General features: G+C 32.9%; 1 protein-coding gene across 1 annotated transcript in view; it reads left to right on the plus strand.

The window, feature by feature from the left end:
- The window catches only part of LOC118202552 (THUMP domain-containing protein 1), a 46,947-nt gene extending 27,741 nt beyond the window's left edge, over positions 1-19,206 (plus strand). Inside the window, exons 3-4 of the mRNA XM_085817542.1 lie at positions 8,342-8,482; positions 18,380-19,206. Coding sequence (XP_085673668.1) covers positions 8,342-8,482; positions 18,380-18,970 — 732 coding nt within the window. The 3' untranslated portion in view covers positions 18,971-19,206. The remainder of the gene's footprint in view (positions 1-8,341; positions 8,483-18,379) is intronic.
- Positions 19,207-21,470: the final 2,264 nt, after the last annotated feature.

A 21,470-nucleotide genomic window follows, 5' to 3' on the forward strand; every position in this document is an offset into this window, starting at 1 on the left:
ACATATCAAATACAAGAATAAGCATGGAAATTTTTGGCTCAATAATTACTTATTTAAGTGAAATAAACAATTCTTATTCATAGTTAAAATATGTATGATGTAATGCTAATAAATGATTCAAACAATGACATCTGGTGCCCTTTTATTTTGCGTTTTCATGAGACCATCTATGATTATTATAGAAGTGGACACATGATCCACAATAAGTATACCTAGAAAAGCTTTCATGTGAATATATTGTTACTTTTTTTTTTCTGACACCAGTTGTTGTTATTTTCTTCCTTCGGTACGTTCTTTATGGGTTCGTGTAGATTTGGAGGGAATTACGACGACACTACTCGATACAGTATCAAAACACACTTTATTGGCCAGTATTGTCAAGACAGCTCCAAAACACTTTTTACAGTTGTCGATGAACTACTATAAACACGCTGACACGATCAGCGACACAGTCTCCAGGTTATCAGGCTATCATGGTGGAGACAGCTTCACGGCAAAGCACTAAGCACTAGAGTACAGCTCCTGACTGTGCTTGGTCGCTCTTGGAACTCCATGTACTCTCGAGACTCTCCACGCTACAACTCGCGATGCACTAGACGACACACAGAACACAGCTCCCGACTCTTCGGTTCAGTTGTTCCTGAAGCTGAACACGCTCTCTCGACGACGACTATAGACTCTTTCGGTGCAATCGACGACCCACTCGGCACTCGCTGTTCGGCTGTCAACTCGATCGCTTCCTCAGAGACTGACTCGCTAGACAAGACACCAACTTGATACTAACTATCTCATACTCGGCAAGGCACTCTCACTTGCCCTCTCAACGAGGCACACTCTACTTGACTGCGGATCAGCAGGATTTATATAGCTTTCGGCTTGTGTTCAAGAACATTCTGGGCTAAACCGATAAGAATTCGTTCCAGAAGGTTCTCCATCCGTCCATGATATATCGCCAAATGGACGATTTCTTGCCAAATGTGGCAACCCTGTCTACCTTGCCATTTTATGGTAACTTTAAAACTGTTTTGTGGGGAAGCTATCTCACCGCACCTGTACATTTCATAACACTGGCCCCTTCCAAGGACTGCACGTTCCGGGCAGTATAACCCTTGGTCAGAAGCCAAATTCGATACGAACGAAACATAATAAAACAGGCAAGTAACATAACTAAAGAAACAAATATCTACACTACATACAAGTTATATACACAAATTAAACACATAACAATTTTAAATTATACAAATTAAAGTTCAAAATGAATTTAAATCTCAGTCTTCTCATTAAGTGATACCCGGGTCAAACACTTTTCCAGGTGTATTCATGTTTTTCAGATCACAGTCTGAAGATTCAGTCCATTCAGACTTTTCATCCATTGGAAGATCTAAATCAGTTCGTTCACCACTCTGTGGTTTATTCGCATCATGTATACAATTCACCTTAGTATTTTTAGCAGATGGTACATGCTTATTTTCCTTCTTTTCCTGGGAACCTGCAAATTCTGCATCAGAGTCATGAACAGAACCTAAGTCTTCACAAACACAAGTATCCAGTTTAGAATCAAGTCCTTGTCTGCACAGTCAGCAGTATGAGACACACACATAGTTTGTGAGGTGGGTGAATTTTCTTGCAATACTGGAGCACACTGCTTCAGCTGTACATCATCTTCTTTCATCTTTGCATCACATGCACTTTCAGATGATTCAATTCTTGCTAACTGCGACTTCATAATTTCACTGTCAGCTTTGTGGAACTTAACAGTCGCATTTTCACTTTCTTCCACTTCCATTTCAGGCGCTTGAGAATCAAAAGCTTCCTTACTGTCTTTTATTTCTTCATGTTTTCGTTCTTTTTCGTTAATCCCATTAGATGGTTCATCCATCATTTCTTGATCTTTCTCAGGCAGTTTGTTAGTTACTTCCTTCATTTCTTCATCCTTTGATTCTTCAGAAGCCACATCTCTCACTTCCACATCGTCTTTTATAGCTCCAGTTTCTTCTGGAAGCTCGACTTTCACCTGTCGGAGTTGTTCCTGGACCTTTTCTTGGCCAACATTTATTTCTTCTCGTCAGGCTTTCTTATTTTCCAGTCTGGCTTTCATCTCTTTCAGTCTGGCTTTGATTTCAGCCTTTATCACCTCCTGCCCGGCTTTCATCTCAGTCCTCATCTCGGTGAAGAAGTTTATCAAAGTCTTCGTTTCCTCCGCCATGGCTTTTCTCTGTAAGCGGGTCACTGGCATTCACTCTCAAATCCCACTTCTGACACCAATTGTTGCATTTTTCTTTTCTGACATCAGTTGTTACGTTATTTTCTTCCTTCACGTTTGTACGGGGTTCGTGTGGATTTGGAGTGAATAACGACAGCACTTAATGGAATATCAAAACACACTTTATTTACCAATATTTATCAGGACAGCTCCAAAAAACTTTTATAGTCATCGAAGATCTACTATAAACACGCTGGAACGATCAGTTGCATAGCCTTCACACTATCAGGCAATAATAGTGGAGACAGCTTCATGGCAAAGCATTAGAGTACAGCTCCCGACTCTGCTTGGTCGTTCTCGGAACTCCACATACTCTCGAGACTCTCCGCGCTACAACTTGCGATGCACTAGACGACACACAGAACACAGCTTCCGACACTTCGGTTTAGTCGTTCTCCTATCTCAACATACTCTCTCGACGATGCACTAACCGCGATACACGACTCTTTCAGTGCACTCGACGACTCACTCGGCACTCTCTGCCTGGCTGTCAACTCGATCGACTCCGCAGGGATTGGCTCGCTAGACGAGACACCAACTGGATACTAACTCACACTCTACTGGTTTGCAGTAAAACTCTGCTGGTTTGCAGTCAGTTAGTGTATGTCTAGACGAGGCACACATACACTAACTGACTGCAAACCAGCAGGGTTAATATAGCTTTCGGCTTGTGTTCGAGAAAATTCTGAGCTAAACCAGTAAGAATTCATTCCAGAAGTTTCTCCATCCGTCCAAGGTATAATGCCAATTTTGTCGCCAAATGGGCGATTTCTCACCAAATGAGGCAAACCTGCCTTTCTTACTATTTTATGGCTACCCTAAAACTGCTTTGTGGGGAAACTACCTCACCGCGCCTGTACATTTCGTAACAATATGTTTTTATTAGTATTTCTCCCAACGTATAGAATATGCAATACTTTTCCGTTTTGCCAGCGCAGGCAATAAAGGTCGCCAATAATGGTACAACTGGTGCCAAACGGAATATCCTTGCTGGTAATTTTTTATGCCTCATTTTCAAAACAAGTAGCAGCTGTTTCTTAGCAGATTGATTGTTTCTTTCAATACTGTCATATAATTACATAGAATTTTTACCAGATAGTTCAATTTTATGCCCTAAGGCTATTCGTAGTAAATAAGTCAATTAGGATGCAATCACACTGCTCACCCGAAGGCGAAAATATAGAAAAGGTAAAATTAAGGATTAAATGCATCAATTCTAATGAGAATGCACTAGTGACATAAAGGACTGCAGTTTTACATAATTTCTGAGTAAGCTATTCATACGAACTGAAATAATTCTTGCATTTAAACTTGTATTCCAAATTAAGATTTAACTTGAAATTAATGTAGATAATTACTAAGAGAATTAGATTTTTGTAGCATAGTTTACGTGAGATGAGAACACTTGGGGTTACATGATATGAACCGGCGAATCAGTATGTTGAACCATGACAGCGTTGTAAGTTCTTAAATGAATATCCTTTTACAAATTTATTGTCTTTGTTTATTAGCTTCTTACAAAATTTTAAATGACATTAAACTGCTTATGCCTTCAAAATAAAAAATTCTTAAGCCTCCACATTTATTCAACGTCAAGTCTGTTCACTGCGACCGCTCAATGACAAAGTGAGATTGACCACTACAACCGGTTTTCTGCCTCTTCTCCTGCTAGACTCTGAAGGTGTAACAAGGTCTTCTGTCCGTCCTCACCGCTGATGATGTGTGTCTGCAATTTGTTCTTTTTCGTGCCTTTCCTACGACCATCTCAATATAGTTTCAAGATAATGCATTTTGTAAAAAAAAAAAAAAAAAAAAAAAAAAAGTAAGTGATATGAAGATTCAACTGAAATTGATCTAGATGCTAACTTCTGCGGTAAATAAATGACGTTTTATGACTTGAGACGTTCTCGAAAGGAATTCCCATGCATGTGTTGCATCTTGATGCTAGAATTGGCCTTGTGTTTCCCCAAAAATATACTGGAATAATAATTCAAGTCAAAGACCTTTGCTATAAAAATTGAATTTTGTTATCATATAACTTTGTGTAACAAAGATGAACTGAGATTTTTTAGATTGGAACTTTATGCATTTTGTGCACGAAAGGCTAGGACTCAAAATAGTAGGACTGATTCTTACTGCTGCAGTAGTTTGCCGTCTATTGTCTTCTGTCTGGATATGCTTTCTTGATTTATACTAATATTAATTTAAAATTTCACGATATCAAGATATAATAAATTTCTCGTAATTCACATTATTTGAAGTGTCATCCTTTGGGAGTAAGTTTCTTTAATTCTATATTTTTTTTTAGATCACACATTTCGTCCTGCACGTATCCAGTATTTCTGGGTTATTGCAGAAACCACCCATTTATCATCACATTTGGCCGCTATTTAATATTACACTAACATTTGTTAACATTTTCCATGTGTATACTGTAGTCGCCAATAGAGTCTGCTTGGTGAGATTTGCGCCGGCGAAACGGAAAAGTACCGAATATGTTTTTCCTGCTTCACTTGTAGAAATGTTTACATATTGCATTAATATTTTTGCCATTTTTTTCATTGACTGAAAAATAAATACAAGATGTATAAATATACTTTTCCATTTTTGGGATTTCTAGGTAATTTGCCAGAGTGTTTTTGTGAATCCAGATACTATTAGGCTGAAATTCCATATTCATCCTTTAAAAAATTCCATATTCATCCTTTAAAAATAAAATAAAATAAAAGTAAATAAATAAAAAGGAAAAACTATCTATTTCAATCTACAATCCATTTCAGTGAAATATAACACTTGTTTCAAGTTTGGAACTAGGGTTACTTCTGTGTTATCTATTAATATTCTCATTGTTAATTTTTAAATTCTACATAGTTGTAAGTGGCTCTTAATCCACTGAAATATATAGTAATTTATTTCATCTTCACAGCACAGATAGAGAGATGTCTTGTTATATCTTTAGGTATTGGAATTAAATATTAATGCAAGGTTGCATAAAAAATGTACCCCTAAACAGGAACAATGAAAATAATTTTCAACAGTATCATTTCCATTTAAAGAATATGATGCAGCTGCAATAATTTACTTTCAAAACAAAAAAGTAAAAAATATTAACAAGAAATTATTTGCAATGTAACACTGGTGTTTGAATTAAACTACTGTAGAGGGGATAAAGAAATCCAGAAGTGATAGCTGTATTTATCCCATAAAGTATTTCTTTATCTACTGTGCACATACTTTTGGGATGAGTACATAATACTTATACTATATATTATCTCTCTATTACTCTATAGATGTATTTACAAACAAATTTTTGAATACGTCTATAGATCAGGCTTCAAAACCTTTTTAATGCTTTGAAAGAAAATTTTAATTTCACTGAAGAAATGGAAAGCAACCAAGAGAAGAACTGGACTGCACATCCCTTCCAGGGCAATGTTAGTACTGACATATCATCAAAAGTTAGTAAAGAACTTACTGACCTAATTCATTACTAAAACTGAATTTTAATTGTAGTAAATTGGCATAGTTCTGCTTATCTGTCCCAAAACCTTATTCAATTCTTTCTACTGAAGCTTTGAAAATATTGTTTCCTTTTACTTCTTCATATCTTTGTGAAATTAGATTCTCACCAATGCCAGAATTTAAAACCAAGTAGTATCAAGATAAGCTGCAATTGTCAACTCTTTGCATCTGAAAATAACTTAAATTGACCTGGACTTGCCATCAGCAACAGCAATCGAAAACAGGCGCATCCTTCACCAGGCCTTATTAGAAATATTTTTTTGCAAAATATTTCAGATAAGGCTTAGGTCAAAATTATATTTAATAATATTTTTTTTTTTTCACAAAAGTTTCCTTTTGATCTATAAAACTTCTTTTAAAAAAGAGCATGTGCTTTTCATCTCTGAAAAAAATTCAGTGCCAGTGAGGATGAAGTTTGTCACTATAGATTTGGTTTCTGAAAAGTGGGTCACAATGTTTACAAGTTTGGGACTCCTGCTGTAGACTGTTCTAAATGTAGGCTGCTAATCTAAGATAGTTTGTATGTTTTATTAACCCCTTATTTCCAATTTCTTGTTTTCTTTCTTTTTCTTTCTTTCTATTTTTTTTTTTTAAAGTCTGTTATTATATGTTTTTCTTCTGATTAATATTGCATGTATTCTTTTTTTAAACTACATTTTGACAATCATTGAATATTAGTCTTACAGCTTTATCAAGTATGAATTCTTCTGGGGAAAAGAAAATTTTGATGCAAAGGCCTTTTCTGCATGCTATTATGTTTAAAGTTATATTTTTAAATGAAAGCCATATTCAAGCAGATGCTGATGTGAATAACTTCTCTCTTTCTGTCGAGTTATCCAATATTGATGCAAAAGAAAACTAAATTGTTATATAGATATATACAGTCTTTAACCAAAGCAGTCCAAAATGTTACCAAATTTACTGGATCCATTCATGAAAGATAGGTCAAATGGAGCCATAATACACGAGTTTTTCTCCATCTGTACTAGAAGTGGTCACACTTCATGTCAGTAGCAGTCACTTGTTAGAATTTAGGAATATTTAAGAGGCACAACTAGATATTTTTATCATTTTAAATACAGTAAAAATTTTAAAATAGAAATCAGGATTTCACATTTTTAACTAACATGGTTATTTATAAACACCAGTAAAATGTTCTTGTTGTTTTTTCTGTATACAGGAAAATATAACCTTATGATCAAAATATTTCATTATGCTTTTTCAGGCAGTAAACCAAATAATTTCTTATGCTTTTCAACCCCTCATAATAATGTTCAGTAGATTTAACTAAGAATAAATTTAAAATGAAAGACTAACAGTTATTTAAAATGAAAGACTAGCAGTAGCAGTTTTTAAAATAATGTAAGTGAAAAATAATGCAGTAATTTGAAAAACATAATTAGTGATTTTTGCTCTCCTCCTCCTTAAGAAAAAGGTAGAACAGACCATACTGCAAAGAAACTGCAATTCTTTGCAGTGCATAAAATTATTTTCATACTTACATATCTTATTGACTGGCCTAGTAGGAATTTGATTAGGAAGTGGCCATCAATTTTTGTATTAATGACTACTTCCTTCAGAATTCCACAGTAATGACTAGCGACCTTGCCGAAATTTCCACCAGTAGTCAACAGCATAACACGTAAGTACTGTTATTTTTAGATAACACACAAGCTTACTATTGTTTTTGCATAAAAACGTAGTTCAGTTTTTCCTATAAAATTAACATTAGGATCAATGTTTAGTGATCAAAGCTAGCAGTGTGTTTGTTGCCAATACATCTTTTCTCCTATCTGTGTATCTGCTGTCTATTCTGTAACTAGCATCTTCACAATACCAAGTGGCAGGAAGGGAATTATTTGCTTTTTGTTTCTTAATCTGACAATAAGTATCTATTAAACAATTTGATATAGCTTAAAATTTTTAAACTTCTGTTATTTTAACCTTAAAATTAAGTTACTGACAGGTTAAAAAGTTCCAATAAAATTTCTGTTTTATATTATTTCAAAAATAAAATTATTGTTTGTTATAATTCAACGTCAGTATGGGGGGCAAAGAATTGTATGTGGCATAAACAGAATTATACATTTGCAACAGCAATTTAAAAATGAGAGCAGAGCTTAGCATAGAGAAAAGAAGTGTTCATTTATAGAAAGACTGAGTATCACATTAAATTAAAAGAGTTTCTTATTGGTGAATTGTTGATTGTTTCAACAGCATTGTATGTTATAGAGAGATTTGAATGAATTTTGTATTTTGTAGCAAAAGTATATGTGTATTAGTATCCCTGCTTATCACGTTAATTATGATTAAATCCCACGATTTTACAGTAGTTACTGTACTTAAAAAAATTACCAAAGTCAGCTGTTTTTATAATATTGTCAGATTTAATAATTATTAAAAAATAGTATGGGCTCAATATTGTTTTCTCATAATTTCTAAAATAAACAAAAAAGTGCTTTATTCTTGCTGTGACCTTTTTTTTAATAATTAAATTTGTAACTAATATTATTGTACTTAAATTTTCTTAAAATCTATTGTTTAATACATTTTTAGACAAACGAAGTTAAATCTGCATTGAGAGATCTTGATTTAGAGGCACAATTAGCCAAAGAAATAGAAAATGTAAAATGCCAGCAGAGAAGATTTCAGCAAGTGTACACCAATGTAAAAGATGTTATTTTCATTAAAACAACAGTAAGTTAGTTCAGAATTTTAATTTCTTAATGTCTGTTTGTGAAATTTTATTTTTGTCAGATAAATTTTATTGATGGGATTACCATATTTTCATAACTGGAATCCTAACCTTATATGCTTGTGCATAGAGGTAGGCACAATGATCCCACTGGAATTGATTCAAAAGTGTGTTTTGTATTAATGCATGAAAAATGTGTGCCTAATACATGTGTTTTTTATTCATGCAACACTGCATTTTACAATTTACATGGAAATTCCAAATTTAAATATTAAATAAAGGTTTGTTGATGTCATTATTTGTCTCCACTTCACCTATGTCCGAAAATTTTATAAGAAATTAATTTCAGGCATTAAAAAGCCTGCTACACATACATTATACAAGCTTATACTACAGGTAAAAATTAGTATGAAGGATGAAAGGAAATTATGCAGTACTGGGAGCAAATTAAAAAAACATAGATATTTATGATTTGCAGCATTTCTTCTCTGAAGCTGATGTTGATGAATGAGATTATTGTTTTTGTTCCACTTTCCAACTTTTCATTAGGTAATATCAGGTTTTAATGAAAGTTTCCCACCACCAGAAATATCATCTGTACAAACAGTTTGTGTTGGCCATGTTTAATCGTATTTTGTCAATTTTTGGGATTTAAAAGAAACTTGTTTTAGAACACTCTGTTGTGAAATTTGTAAAAAAATATCATTATCTTTAAGTACAAGATGTCTGAAATAGAACTATCAGGCTACCAGATTAGAACCATCATTTACATCCAGTTCTGTTGCAAAAAGTCAGCTACAGAATGTCACCCAATCATGTGTTCAGCTTTAGGTACCAATGTATTTTCGTATGACACTGTGAAGGTTTGGTACTGAAAATTCAAAAACAAGAACTATGAATTGAAGAAGCAGAGCACTTTGGCTGGAAGGATGTTGATAAGGTCCACCTGCGAGAACTTGTGAAAGAAGATCAGTATGCAACCACTAGAGAGCTTACTAAGGAGTTAGATGTTAGTGCCATATTCATTAGTATCACTATGCATCATATAAACTTGATGCACAAGTTCAATCGCTGTGTGCCATATGAGCTGATTCAAGCAGGTAAGGACAGACGTGTTCAGCCCTGCACTAATTTGCTCGAGTATCAACACAACGGCAAAATTATGAATGGGATTGTCTGTTGTGATGAAAAGTGGGTTTATGTCAACAGCACAAGCCAGAAAGCAGGTTGGTCTGCACTTGATGATCCCATCGACAGCATCACAAAGCACAATTTGACTAACAAAAAGATCATCCTTGTATCTGGTGGGATTGGTGCGATATTCACAAAGAGTAACTGGAAAAATTTAAACCATCATTCCCTAAGGTGTACAACAAAATGCTAGTTTGTGTTGATGCTGCTATTAAGGAAAAACACCGAATGGAGTTCCGGCACAAAAAGGTAATGTTCTATCAAAATAATGCAACACCACATGTGTCTGCATTCACCGACTGGACTCTGTACGGATTCAAATGGGATCTTTTACACACCCACCATATAGCCCCAACATTGTTCCATTGGCCTTCTACCTTTTTTCATACCCTATGGCTACCTATTGCTTATACTATCTTCCATTCTGCACAAGACATCCAAAATGGGGTTGATCTGTTTTTGGACTCATGCCCACCAAGTTTTTGGGTCAAAGGCTCTGGAAAAAGAAAAACGTTGGCAGAAAATCATAGATTTGGTTAGTGATTACTGCCCACACTAAAGGTACTGCTTTTATGTGTTTTTTACCCCCTAACTTTATTAAGAACATTTTTTTGGCAGAAAACTTTTATTACAAGCAGATATTTTGGATAGGTACTTTTCTATTAGATATTTTATGTTCACAAAAATCACTATATGAATATTTAAGAATTGCTTTCAAGTAATTTTCTTTAGTTTTTATTTTTTTTTTTTTTTGACTTCTTTCTTAATTGCCATTGTTCATATCTGAAAAATATCTTTTACTTTAGAGCTTATGCATTTAGCAGAGAAACTCATTCATACAAATCTGGCACTATCAGTCTTATTTAAAATTTCTGAACATAATCCTTGACATATTTTAAATCCAGAATTGACTGGGTTAATCTTGGACATCTGTTAATACCTAGGGTGAATGTTACTTGCCTGTATATATTTATATTGTACGATTTGAGAATTTGATATTGATATTTGTACTCGCTATTATCCAGGCTGAGGCCACAGAAGCAGGTAACGAATAATTGAAAAACAGATAATCCATACTATCAATTTTCATTTATATTGTATGGTTTTATTTCTTAAATTAATAATTTTGCTTTTTGAGAACTTTTAAATAATTGTCTTTCACTGTGTATTTTTGAAAGCACTGTTTTATCATTCTATTTGAATTTCCTTTGGTCGAGGAAGTTCAGTAGAGCTTCAAGAGAAATTGTTGCTGTCTTGGGACTAATATAATTGCTAGTATCTTCTTCACTTGCATTTTCATTATCACTCTTTGTTTCTTCTGTTCTTGTGACATTTGAAGTGATATCCACATCACATGAGCATTGAAAGCTTGGCTCAGTCAAATCGCCATTGAACTATTCCTTGATAAGAAATTCGAAGAATTTTGCATTTAAAATTTTTTGGCATTAAACTTTAGTTATTGCCTCGACTTTTTCACAATTAAATAAATCTTCTATTTATATATTAGGAAGACTCTTTCTCCATAATCAAACTTATGAGTGTTATTTTTTTACACATTGCTGTGCTTGCGCATAGTTTTGCATGCACGAATAATCTATAAACTGAATAATCGGAAGTACACTATATGTGTGAATTATATTTTCATTTCTTATGTAGTAAAGGTAGCCAAATTTTTTTTCTATACTTTAGATTGGTAGGTTAAATTTATTCAGTAGAAAATTCTTCAAACTTCAAAATTTTATTATTTCATTAAGAAAACTATTTCTTTGAAATTTTTTATTATTTCAAAATGTATGGCTTATTTACTTTTTTGGATTGTCTTAAGTACTTCTATAAACTTTGATTTAAATCTTTTAGCATATACTAGGGACCCGCTCCGGCTTCGCAAGGGTATAAAATATATAGCCTATGTCACTCACTGAAAAAATGATTTTAATCGATCCAGTAGTTTTGATTTATTCATTACTGCCCGTGGCCCGCACGCGTTAAATTTGGAGTAAAACAATTCCCCTTTTCCTATACCATGAAGATTTCCTGCTATCTTTGGAATATCTTAATTCATTTAATCTAATCTTATCTAACCTTATGTACTTATAATTACTATAAGTGCGATTTAAAAATTAACCTTAGAATAGAATATCATTTATATTTTAAAACTACTATCATACAATTATTTATCGTAACTTACTTATAATTACTGATACATTGTCACGCTGAGAAGCATATTTTTATTAAGTATATTGTTATTTTCCTCGCTAGAGAGCTCTGATAATAAACGCGTCCGATCGCTGCTAAATTCAAAGTGCTATAGAGAGAACCGCGGCCTCCGACGTGCTATTTATAGGCACGCTCCCGGCCAGCCGGTAGCGCCGCAAACGCTACGTCCCGCAATTTTTTAATCTGTAGACCTTTTCAATGTGTACAATACTTAGTACATTATTTTCATAAATCTCGTAGGCTTCAGCCTGCATTTGCAATGTAAGCGAAAAAAATGTAATTATTTACGACTTCACATTAGAAACCTAAAAAATAACAGTATTTCTCCACTATTTAATGGATGTTATTATACATATAAACCTTCTTCTTCAATCACTCTATCTATTAAAAAAAAATTCGCATCAAAATCCATTGCGTAGTTTTAAAGATTTAAGCATACATAGGGATGTAGGGACAGAGAAAGCGATTTTGTTTTATACTATGTAGTGACATATATATGACCACTGTAAATGAGAGCAATAAATAATTTGCTGAAGTCAAGGGACATTTAAACAATTATAAAATTACTTGTAATTAAACAAAGTATAAAAGAATAAAGAAATGATTTAAAATTTGATTTGGATTACCTTCCTTTTATTAATACAGTGCTGGCCATTAAAATTGCTGCACAATGAAGGTAGCATGCAGCAGACCTCAAATTTGCATGAAAAGTATTCATTACCTGTTGGGATATGTAAATGATCATTTTTCCAGTACATGTAATAAAGAAGATATAAGTAATGTCATCTTCAGTGTGTATAAATGGGAAGACTGCACAGAGGTTTTCTCATTCGGAAATCACATTTAAACATTGCTTGTGTAAAGGATGTGTTATTCTTTAACCAGCATATGTTGGAATTAAGATGCAGCAGAATTGATAAACATATATCACATTGTGTTTTTACGCTTGTGATAGTATTGTTAATCAATTTGGAGAATTAAGTTCCATTCCCCCAGCAGTGCAGACTTCAGGACATATACAGGAGAAGGATGTTGCGGTGTAATTGTTTTTCCGAGGTAGTCCCATAATTTCTCTATCATGTTAAGGTTAGATTATTTTCTGGCCACAGTATTTGCTCAGTGTCTATACTTTCAAAGATTTCATCAATGAGGTCTGCTCAGTGTAATGCTCAAGCATGAGAGTCCGTATGTCTGTGGCCAGTCACAGATTCACTGTTGAAAATGTGTAGGTGACTAAATCCATTGATTATTAGTACCATACCATCCTGCATGTATTACCATCACATATATGCATTACCATCACACATGCATTACTGAAATGGTCGCTTTCCTTAATGTTGAAAGAAAGATTTTGTGTTTCTGACCCCTTCCACATGTAAATACATTTAGAACAGATATTAAATTAAGCCTTGACTCATTAGTAAAGAGAATATATCACCACTGATGTTCCCTCCAGTTGACCATATATAACCAGAACTAGATTTGCTTAGCATGTATGTTTTGATACCAAATTTTGCTTTTTTCAGGGGTATGTATTGGTGCCAGGATAAACGTCCTTTGTACAACATCAGCGTTTGATCTGTGATAATATTTCATTCTGGAGTAATTGTTTTTTGATATACTTTATTGAGATGCTCACAGATAAGCCACATTTTGTAGAATTTCGAGCTAGGATGATCTTCTGGATCATAAGAATCATTGTTCACAAATAGAAGTATTTTTTTATTTCACAATATCGATTATAAGACATAATCTTACGGAAAAAAAGGAGTTTCTACTTATGTTTTTGTAGTCCGATACATGCTTTCTTCAGGTTTTTTTTTATAATACCTTGTAAAGCTGAAAGCAAAAGGAACAAATGCATTTCATGTGCCGATGCGAGTTTCCATTCTCTTCCACCTTTCAGTTTCCCTTTTCCCAATAACAGTACCTGATTGTTCAACATAATGATTAGTCTCTTTTACAATTATATCCACTGTTTCATCATTTATAAAAATGCTGATAATATTGTAAAACACCTGCATTAGCTTGAAGTGAAATAATAACCTTAGTCAACAATTTGAACTGAAAATGTGGAGAACAAATATCTGAGACTGGCTTAATTTGATTCCCCTGGCGCCTGGTAAAAGTTGCATGGGATTGTCACTATCTTCAGAATCAAAAGCAAAACTGCCTTCTGAATCACTTCTCGATTCTTTAAGACTTAAATCCTCTTGTTTACTTGAACTCATTTTACAAATATTAAACCAAAAATGAGCACTGAAACTACATCCTTTCAAAATATGCTCTAATGGAAAAAAATATTCTGAATCCACATACTACTGTTATCTACTTACAAGTATTATGCTGCTCTCTGTGAGCCGTTGGTATAAATAGAATTGGTACAGGCACGATAAAAATTGGTATTCATTGACTTTTTATTGCAAAAATAGAATTCGTGAGAGATATGGGCACGATAAAATTTATTTGGAATAGAGACGGGCACAACGAGTAAGTGTTTAAAGCCCTTTTTTTTTATTTTCTTCTTAATGGTGGTGACTGCAGGCTCTGAACTTAACTGCTGAGCTGTAGACTTCTTGTGATGATGGGCAGTTATTACCAGATATTGATCTTGAAAAGCATTTTTTTTATTTATCTATGACGTCTATGCCTCCTTACAACTGTTGTAGAGTTCTAAAATTGTTTCCGCAATTAAAATATCGTCTTGTCTTGAAACACTCTTACTACTTCCTTGATTTCTGCTCTGCTTCTAAATTATGAATGATTCCTCGCTTCACAGATTCTTCCAAATGATACTTCGGATTCATAACAGATAGTTTTGAGTCCTTACACACTGAAATCAAATGCTGTATAATAGAAATTCACTCATATTCACTTTTGTGCAAAGAGCTTGATTTACCAGCAGATAAATTTAATGCCTTGATTTGCATATCAGAAATTGTTTGATTACTTTTGATTTGATTATGCTAATTGGGCTTATCTTTCACATGTGCCCTGGAAAAATGGATAACATTGATTGGATACTTCATGGAATATCAGTATTTTTCGGTTGTAAAGATAAATTTGGACATGAGTGCATTCAATAAACAACCTCCACTATAATTCCAAATTTTCTTGTGATTTTATATTTTTCAAGTAAGTATTTTTGTAAATTCCCTAACAACGAGTGTAAGTCCATAACAATTTAATCAAGTTAATGAGAAGAATCAAAGATGGCATGCATATCCAAGAACTGGACTTGTATACTGTATGCTGGGAATGACAGTATCTGTGATTATGTAAACCAAATACATTAAATTGACTGACATTGCAAAGAAGGCTTAAGTTCATTAGCAAACAAAGATCAGAGACATTAGAGTATGTGAGAAATTGTTGTTGATATGGATTACCGTCAAAAGGTTAACATGCATTATTTAATTTATGTACAGTATCATTTTCATTATTGCATTATTGCATTTATGTACAGTGTATATTTCACCCACTACATTTGTATTTTCATATTAAATACTGTTTTATAACAACAGGATTTTTTCACAAGAATGGATCAGTTATTTTCCCTTTATTTCTTGTTTGAAAAGTTTGTTTAAGTCTAAACATCTGGAACGGATTAGTGACATATTCTGATGTGCCACTTTATTTGGGAAAATGTATAAAACTTTGATCAGATTAAAAAAAAAGGTTTTTATTTAACAAAAAATCTGATATGGATACCACGACTTTGATGTACAGCTTACTTAATTACACACATTTTTTTTTTTTTTTTTGCTGCATTTCATTTAAACTAATTTCCTGAAATTTCATTAAAGATATATTTCTCAATATTTCAGATATCACTTTACGGCACGGCAAATTTCATAAAAACTCAAAACACCTTCATCAAAAATTGTAAAACATAGAACTCCAAAAATGTTTTGCAATTACAGTACTTCCTTTTTTCATACAAGGAAGTAAAAATAATCAATTAACTAAAAGGAGAAAAATAATTTATTGTAGTTTCATAGAAACAAAACTTCATCAGAATGAAGTGCAGTTTAATGGTTTTTCAAATAGTTTCTGAGAAAAACTCAATTTAAGCTACTAAAGCCTTGTTCACATGCACTTTCACACAGCCACCGTTTCTATTAGGGAAGGAACAGGTATATGAAATAGTTTCGCCTTCAGGGCCGGTTCAAATGCACATCGTCTTCCATTCCTTAAACCATAAGCCACTGTGAGCAGTGATGTTACAAACATGAATCAGATTGACGGATTTCTAATGTTTGCTTACATCTTTTTTGACATTGTTTACTATTGTTATAATAGAATGCCATCGAAGTTTAACATTAGTTAAAATACACCTAAATTAATTTTAAACACAATTTATATATGAGACCAAATAGTTGAAAGAAGAAAAGAAATCACATATACTGCTGAACAGTTTTATACAATGCTTTGCGGCTGTTAAAATTTGAAACTTAGCTTTTTGAAAAAATGAATAAAACAACAAATTAATATTGATTATAAATGTTTTAGAAACTATATTGTAATTAATTCATGTACTAAAATTGTTTTGAACGTGTTTTACAAAGACTTTAAATAAAAGTTTGTAATTTATGTTTATATTAACCAATTGAATAGCCCTAGGTTTTATTATATATATATGTATTGAAATTCAGCAATAAAAGTTTTAAGAAATTTGAAATGATTTAATGACCATTTCGATTGTTTACATTCTTTAAACTGTGTTTTCTCAGTTTACATTTTTTTGATAAATCCTTTTACTTAAAGTCCTAAAACTTATATAGATATGGACTAAATTATTTAATATTTTTACTCCTTATTTAAAATTATATACTTTATAAAAACAAAGATGGGTTTTGAAAAATACTGAAAAGGAAAATTAGTTGAAGTGAAAATGTGATTGAGATCATATTTGTTTCAAAGATTTTACATAAGAATGTGTTCTTATTTTTTCCAAGAAACTAATTCATTAATTGCAAAATGGATCCTTAAAGTTATTAAGAACAGTCTAATAAATAACATCAGAAAATTTGGGGGGAAAACATTAAAAACTGTAAGAGCAGAAAAATATTTTAATTTTTAAATGTTTCTTCCAAAAATTTAAATTAAAACAAATTACTGGCAGTAAACTAAATAAACTAAATTTTTTTCAGCTTAAAATAATTTGCCTTATAAAACCATTTAATAATATTCATGAAAAGCAGGTGCACGTTCTTAAAAAAAAAATAATTCAAAAAGTACTGAGTCCCCTTGTCATGTTGAAGCAGATATGCACGGCTTTAGTTTTAATTTGAATGGTATTTTTGGAATACCGAGCATCAGATAACCTTGTCTATACTTGTTTACAAGTTTCTGTGTTTTGTACAGTTCTATCTAATTTTTTTGGATGGTATCTCATTCCCAGATATCTGCTAACGCGATTGTTTCGCTGACAGCCAGTTATGTAGTTTGTTAAAATTAAGTGAATCGTGCAGTGCAGTATGGGGAATCTCCCCATTTGCCTTGCTCCAGAGAGGTAGAAACGTTCTACCAAATTCTACTTCCAATTTGGAGAAGCAGTTAATGCTTGTTTGCCATGTGAACAGGACAGCTTGGAAGAATCAGTTACCAGTCGAATCTGCTCTTGTGAAAGGAGCTTAATTATACAGACATTTATACATTCAGTGACAGTATGTTCTAGCTCCAAAGAAAAAGAAGGGACTCTCAGATTAGAATAAATTTAACAAAGCTCTGGTGCCCATAGCTCACTACTGGTCATATCCATTCAAGCATGTGAACTGCTATATTTTTAAAATATGCAAGCCTCTTCTGAAATGTTTTTGGGGAGAAGGGGGAAAATAATCTGCCTTTCTTCTAATGTACTATATACCCCACCAGTCTATGAGTGGTTAAGGTCACTGAATATTCGAAGTTTGACCTATTTTGGGTTTGATCCCAGGCAATTGGCTGCATGATGTTTCATGGGTTTCCACATGTGTAACATGAATTTGAGCCATTTTCCCTGAGAAACTTATAAGTACTGAGTCCTGAACAATGGCATTATTCCTCTTAGCTAGATAGCTCTCATGCCGTGTTCAAATAACTTAATTTTCTGATGGATATTTCCAGATAATAATTCAGTATTAACATGAAATTAGAAGAAAGTTTTCTTCGTATGGATTTTAAAGTTATAATTATTAATTTTGTTTCTTGCATCAAAATCTAATTAGTTTATAATAATTAAACTTAACATTAATATTATAACATTAATATTATAACAGTAATTAACATTAATATTATAACAGTGGTGATCTATCAAATGTATGCATGTTTTAATGGGTCGGTATATGAAGAGATTAAATGTATGTTGTTCTTATAACCTGTTTTACATAAAGTTTAAAAACAGTTACTATATATATCTGTTAAAATAATCTACATCAATGCAGTATGTATTAAATCTTCTGTATAGACAATATAAACTTCTTAGTTAACATTTTTATTTTTTCTTTTAGCTGCTGGATCCTACTGCTTTAGTGGAATCAATATTTGATAGCATACTTCGAACCGGAAAAAGGAAAACAAGGTTTATACAAAAACTGAAGCCAGTAGTATTTACATGTAAAGCATTTGAAGATGATATAAGAAAATCATTAGATGAATATTTGCTCTCATTTTTAAATGATGAAAAGAATGTTTGTCTAACATACAGCATTGATTGCAAAATTCGTTACAATAGCAATACTTCTTCATCTCACATAAAGTGGTATGTCCGAAAGTCAGTTGAAAAAAGTGCTCCAAAGTGGACACCTTCTTTAATAGACCCAGATATTATGATATTTGCACATGTGCTGTGTACTAGTTGCTGCATTAGTGTGTTAAAGAATTATACAGTTTATAAAAAATATAATTTATCAGAAGTAGCAAATTTGGGAAGCAAAATGTATCAAAAAATGGAAAATGCTGCTACTGAAACCATTGCTTCAGCTGTAGGTATACCAGCTGAAATGAATCCCAAAACTGTAGAAATACATGCTGAAGCTAACCCAGCAACTGTAGAAATATCTGCGGAAACTGTTGCTGATCTATCAACTGTAGATATATGATACAACAGTTTTTAAAAGAAAGTTTTGTGAATAATATTACCATAAGATTATCCTGTTACACATAAACAATAGTCTCAATGTTTATAAAGTACTTTTTGTAAGATATTTTTTCTATAGCCCAAATAAGTTTCCATAAAACTGACTGTTTTAAAAATTGAACTGAAATGAGAAGAAAGTAATCTAAGTATATACTGTCTACTGTTTATTTTTGATTTTAAATAAAGTTTTCAAAAGTGTCTTGAATTATATATTTCTTAGATGAATTAATGCAGATAATATACAGAGTATAACAAAAATTAATGGTCACAACTGTAAGGTGTGATAGAAATTTCCAAAACAAACAACTTTCATCCTATAATGTGGGTTCAGAAAGCAAACAGCAAGCTGTAAGAGAACACTGGGTGCTTTCTCTAAAGTGGAGAACCCATCATTCAGCTGTTATTTGTTGCCAGAGATGCAGAAGTATTCATTTACAGGGAAAGTTCATATGCACCTTATGTATGGGGCTGCAAACGGTAATGCTGTTGAAGTGGTAAGACTTTATCAGGAGGAGTTTCCAAACTGGGTGTTGCCCAATCTGAGAACATTTCAATGTTAGTATAGGCAACTCTTGGAGATGAGCTCATTCCACAGCCAAAGATGTGACACAGGTCAATCAAGGAGTACAAGAATGATAATCGAACAGAAGCAGCCCTTCAGGCAATGGATGACCAGCCTGAAGAAGCATGCGAGCAGTAGCTTGTGACCAAAGTGTCAACCATATGATGGTATTGTAGCGATCATGTGGTTTGTGAAGCCTTGGTAGTTGCTTGCTCGAGTCGCCATCTATTAACACCAGTGAAAAGTGCAGCATTGGATGAGCAGGACCCAAACCTGGGTCGGTATATTACGAATCAAATTCTTTACCGCAAGCCCAAAAGAGCTCCATTGCGCTAGGTTTAAGAATTCCAGCTTTTTCAAATTTGCGAGCATAGAGTTGCTATCACGATTGCTACCATATGATGTGCGTTACATGAAAAAAAGTTACAACCTTACCATCAACAGTGGGTCTGGACCTTAAATGAAAATTTCCACAATATGAAACATTTGCATTTTGGTTCCTTCAACAGAGCGTACTGCGTTCACAGTTTGCAGCATGTGTTCTGTTTACAGACAAAACTATATGGGGATAAGAATGAAAAAGCATTTTTGGTTCCATTGGTTTGTCTTTCTCAATTCTCAAAACCTTAAGGCATGTGCATCATTTGGCACTTTGGCAGTAACAATGCAAACTTTGTTCTGAATTGAGAAATATAATTCTTCGTTAGATATAGAGAAAGATGTATATGTACAAGTACTATATAGAAAAAGATGACTGAAATCTGTGCCTACCCCTCAGAAAAGGGCATATTTTGCTAGCTTTTAATTAAAAGTTATCACTTTTGTTAAACAGTGCTGTGGATAGAATTGAAGATAGTGTTAATGAGGCATATGTTAGCAATGTTAATGATCAAATGGAATATGATGACATTCTCCTGAACTTGCCTCTAGCAGAGCCTTTGAGAATTGCTAGAAAATTCTGAGTCCAATACCAGTATTGAGATATTTGATTAACATATATATGGATTAAAAAATAACACTTTTTTAGTTATTTAACCTTTAATATTATTTTTGTGATCGAATTATTTGTTAATCATTTGACTTTATTCATAAGACGACTCCTAACTTCAATCCTAAAAATTCTTCCTTGGCTTATACACGAAAATATATGATAGTTACATTTGAATTCCAATTAATAGTTTTGAATAGCAGAATTTCAAAAAGAAAATACAAAATTTAATTTCTGCATATACAGATATTTTGCTGAATTAAGACAGATAAATCTGTAATATATATATATATATATATATATATATATATATGTAATATATATACATATGATGTCTTTCTCATTGTAATAATTCTAATTTTTCATTCTTTCTCATCACTCTTGCCCAAGCAGTCAGCCCATTCTCCTGGAATCAAACACAGGTTAAACTACCAGTGTTCTGTGACTTTGCCACTGTGGGCCTAATACAAAGAAATATAAGACTGATTGCACATCCTTACACTATGGTGACTTCGAAGTCACAGCACGGTTAGTTGTCTTTTTTTGTTTACCGTTAATGACATCAGAGTTTAAGTGCAAAACATAGGGGAAGCAGAGCAAGGAAATCCATCCTCAAAATTCTGGAAGAAAGTTTTAGTTTATTTGGTTTGTTACTAATACTGTGTTTATCCAAAATATTAATTAACAATGAAAATGGCAGTCACAGAATACATTCTGAAAAGGTAGTAAAAAGGAAGACCAGAAGGGAAAAATTAAAAAAAAAAAATAAATAAATAAATAAATAAAATAAAATTAAGGAACAAAAAAGAAACACCATTTTTTACTGTAGGAGTAATCACCTTAAGTATAGCATTGGCCCTCTACCTCACCATTAGCTCAAATCACAATAAAATAATATTGAATTTAGATTCA

The sequence above is a fragment of the Stegodyphus dumicola genome, chromosome 5 (assembly GCF_044657685.1).
Source record: "Stegodyphus dumicola isolate Sdum_Otavi_A_Nest chromosome 5, ASM4465768v1".
Taxonomy (NCBI): Eukaryota; Metazoa; Arthropoda; class Arachnida; order Araneae; family Eresidae; genus Stegodyphus; species Stegodyphus dumicola.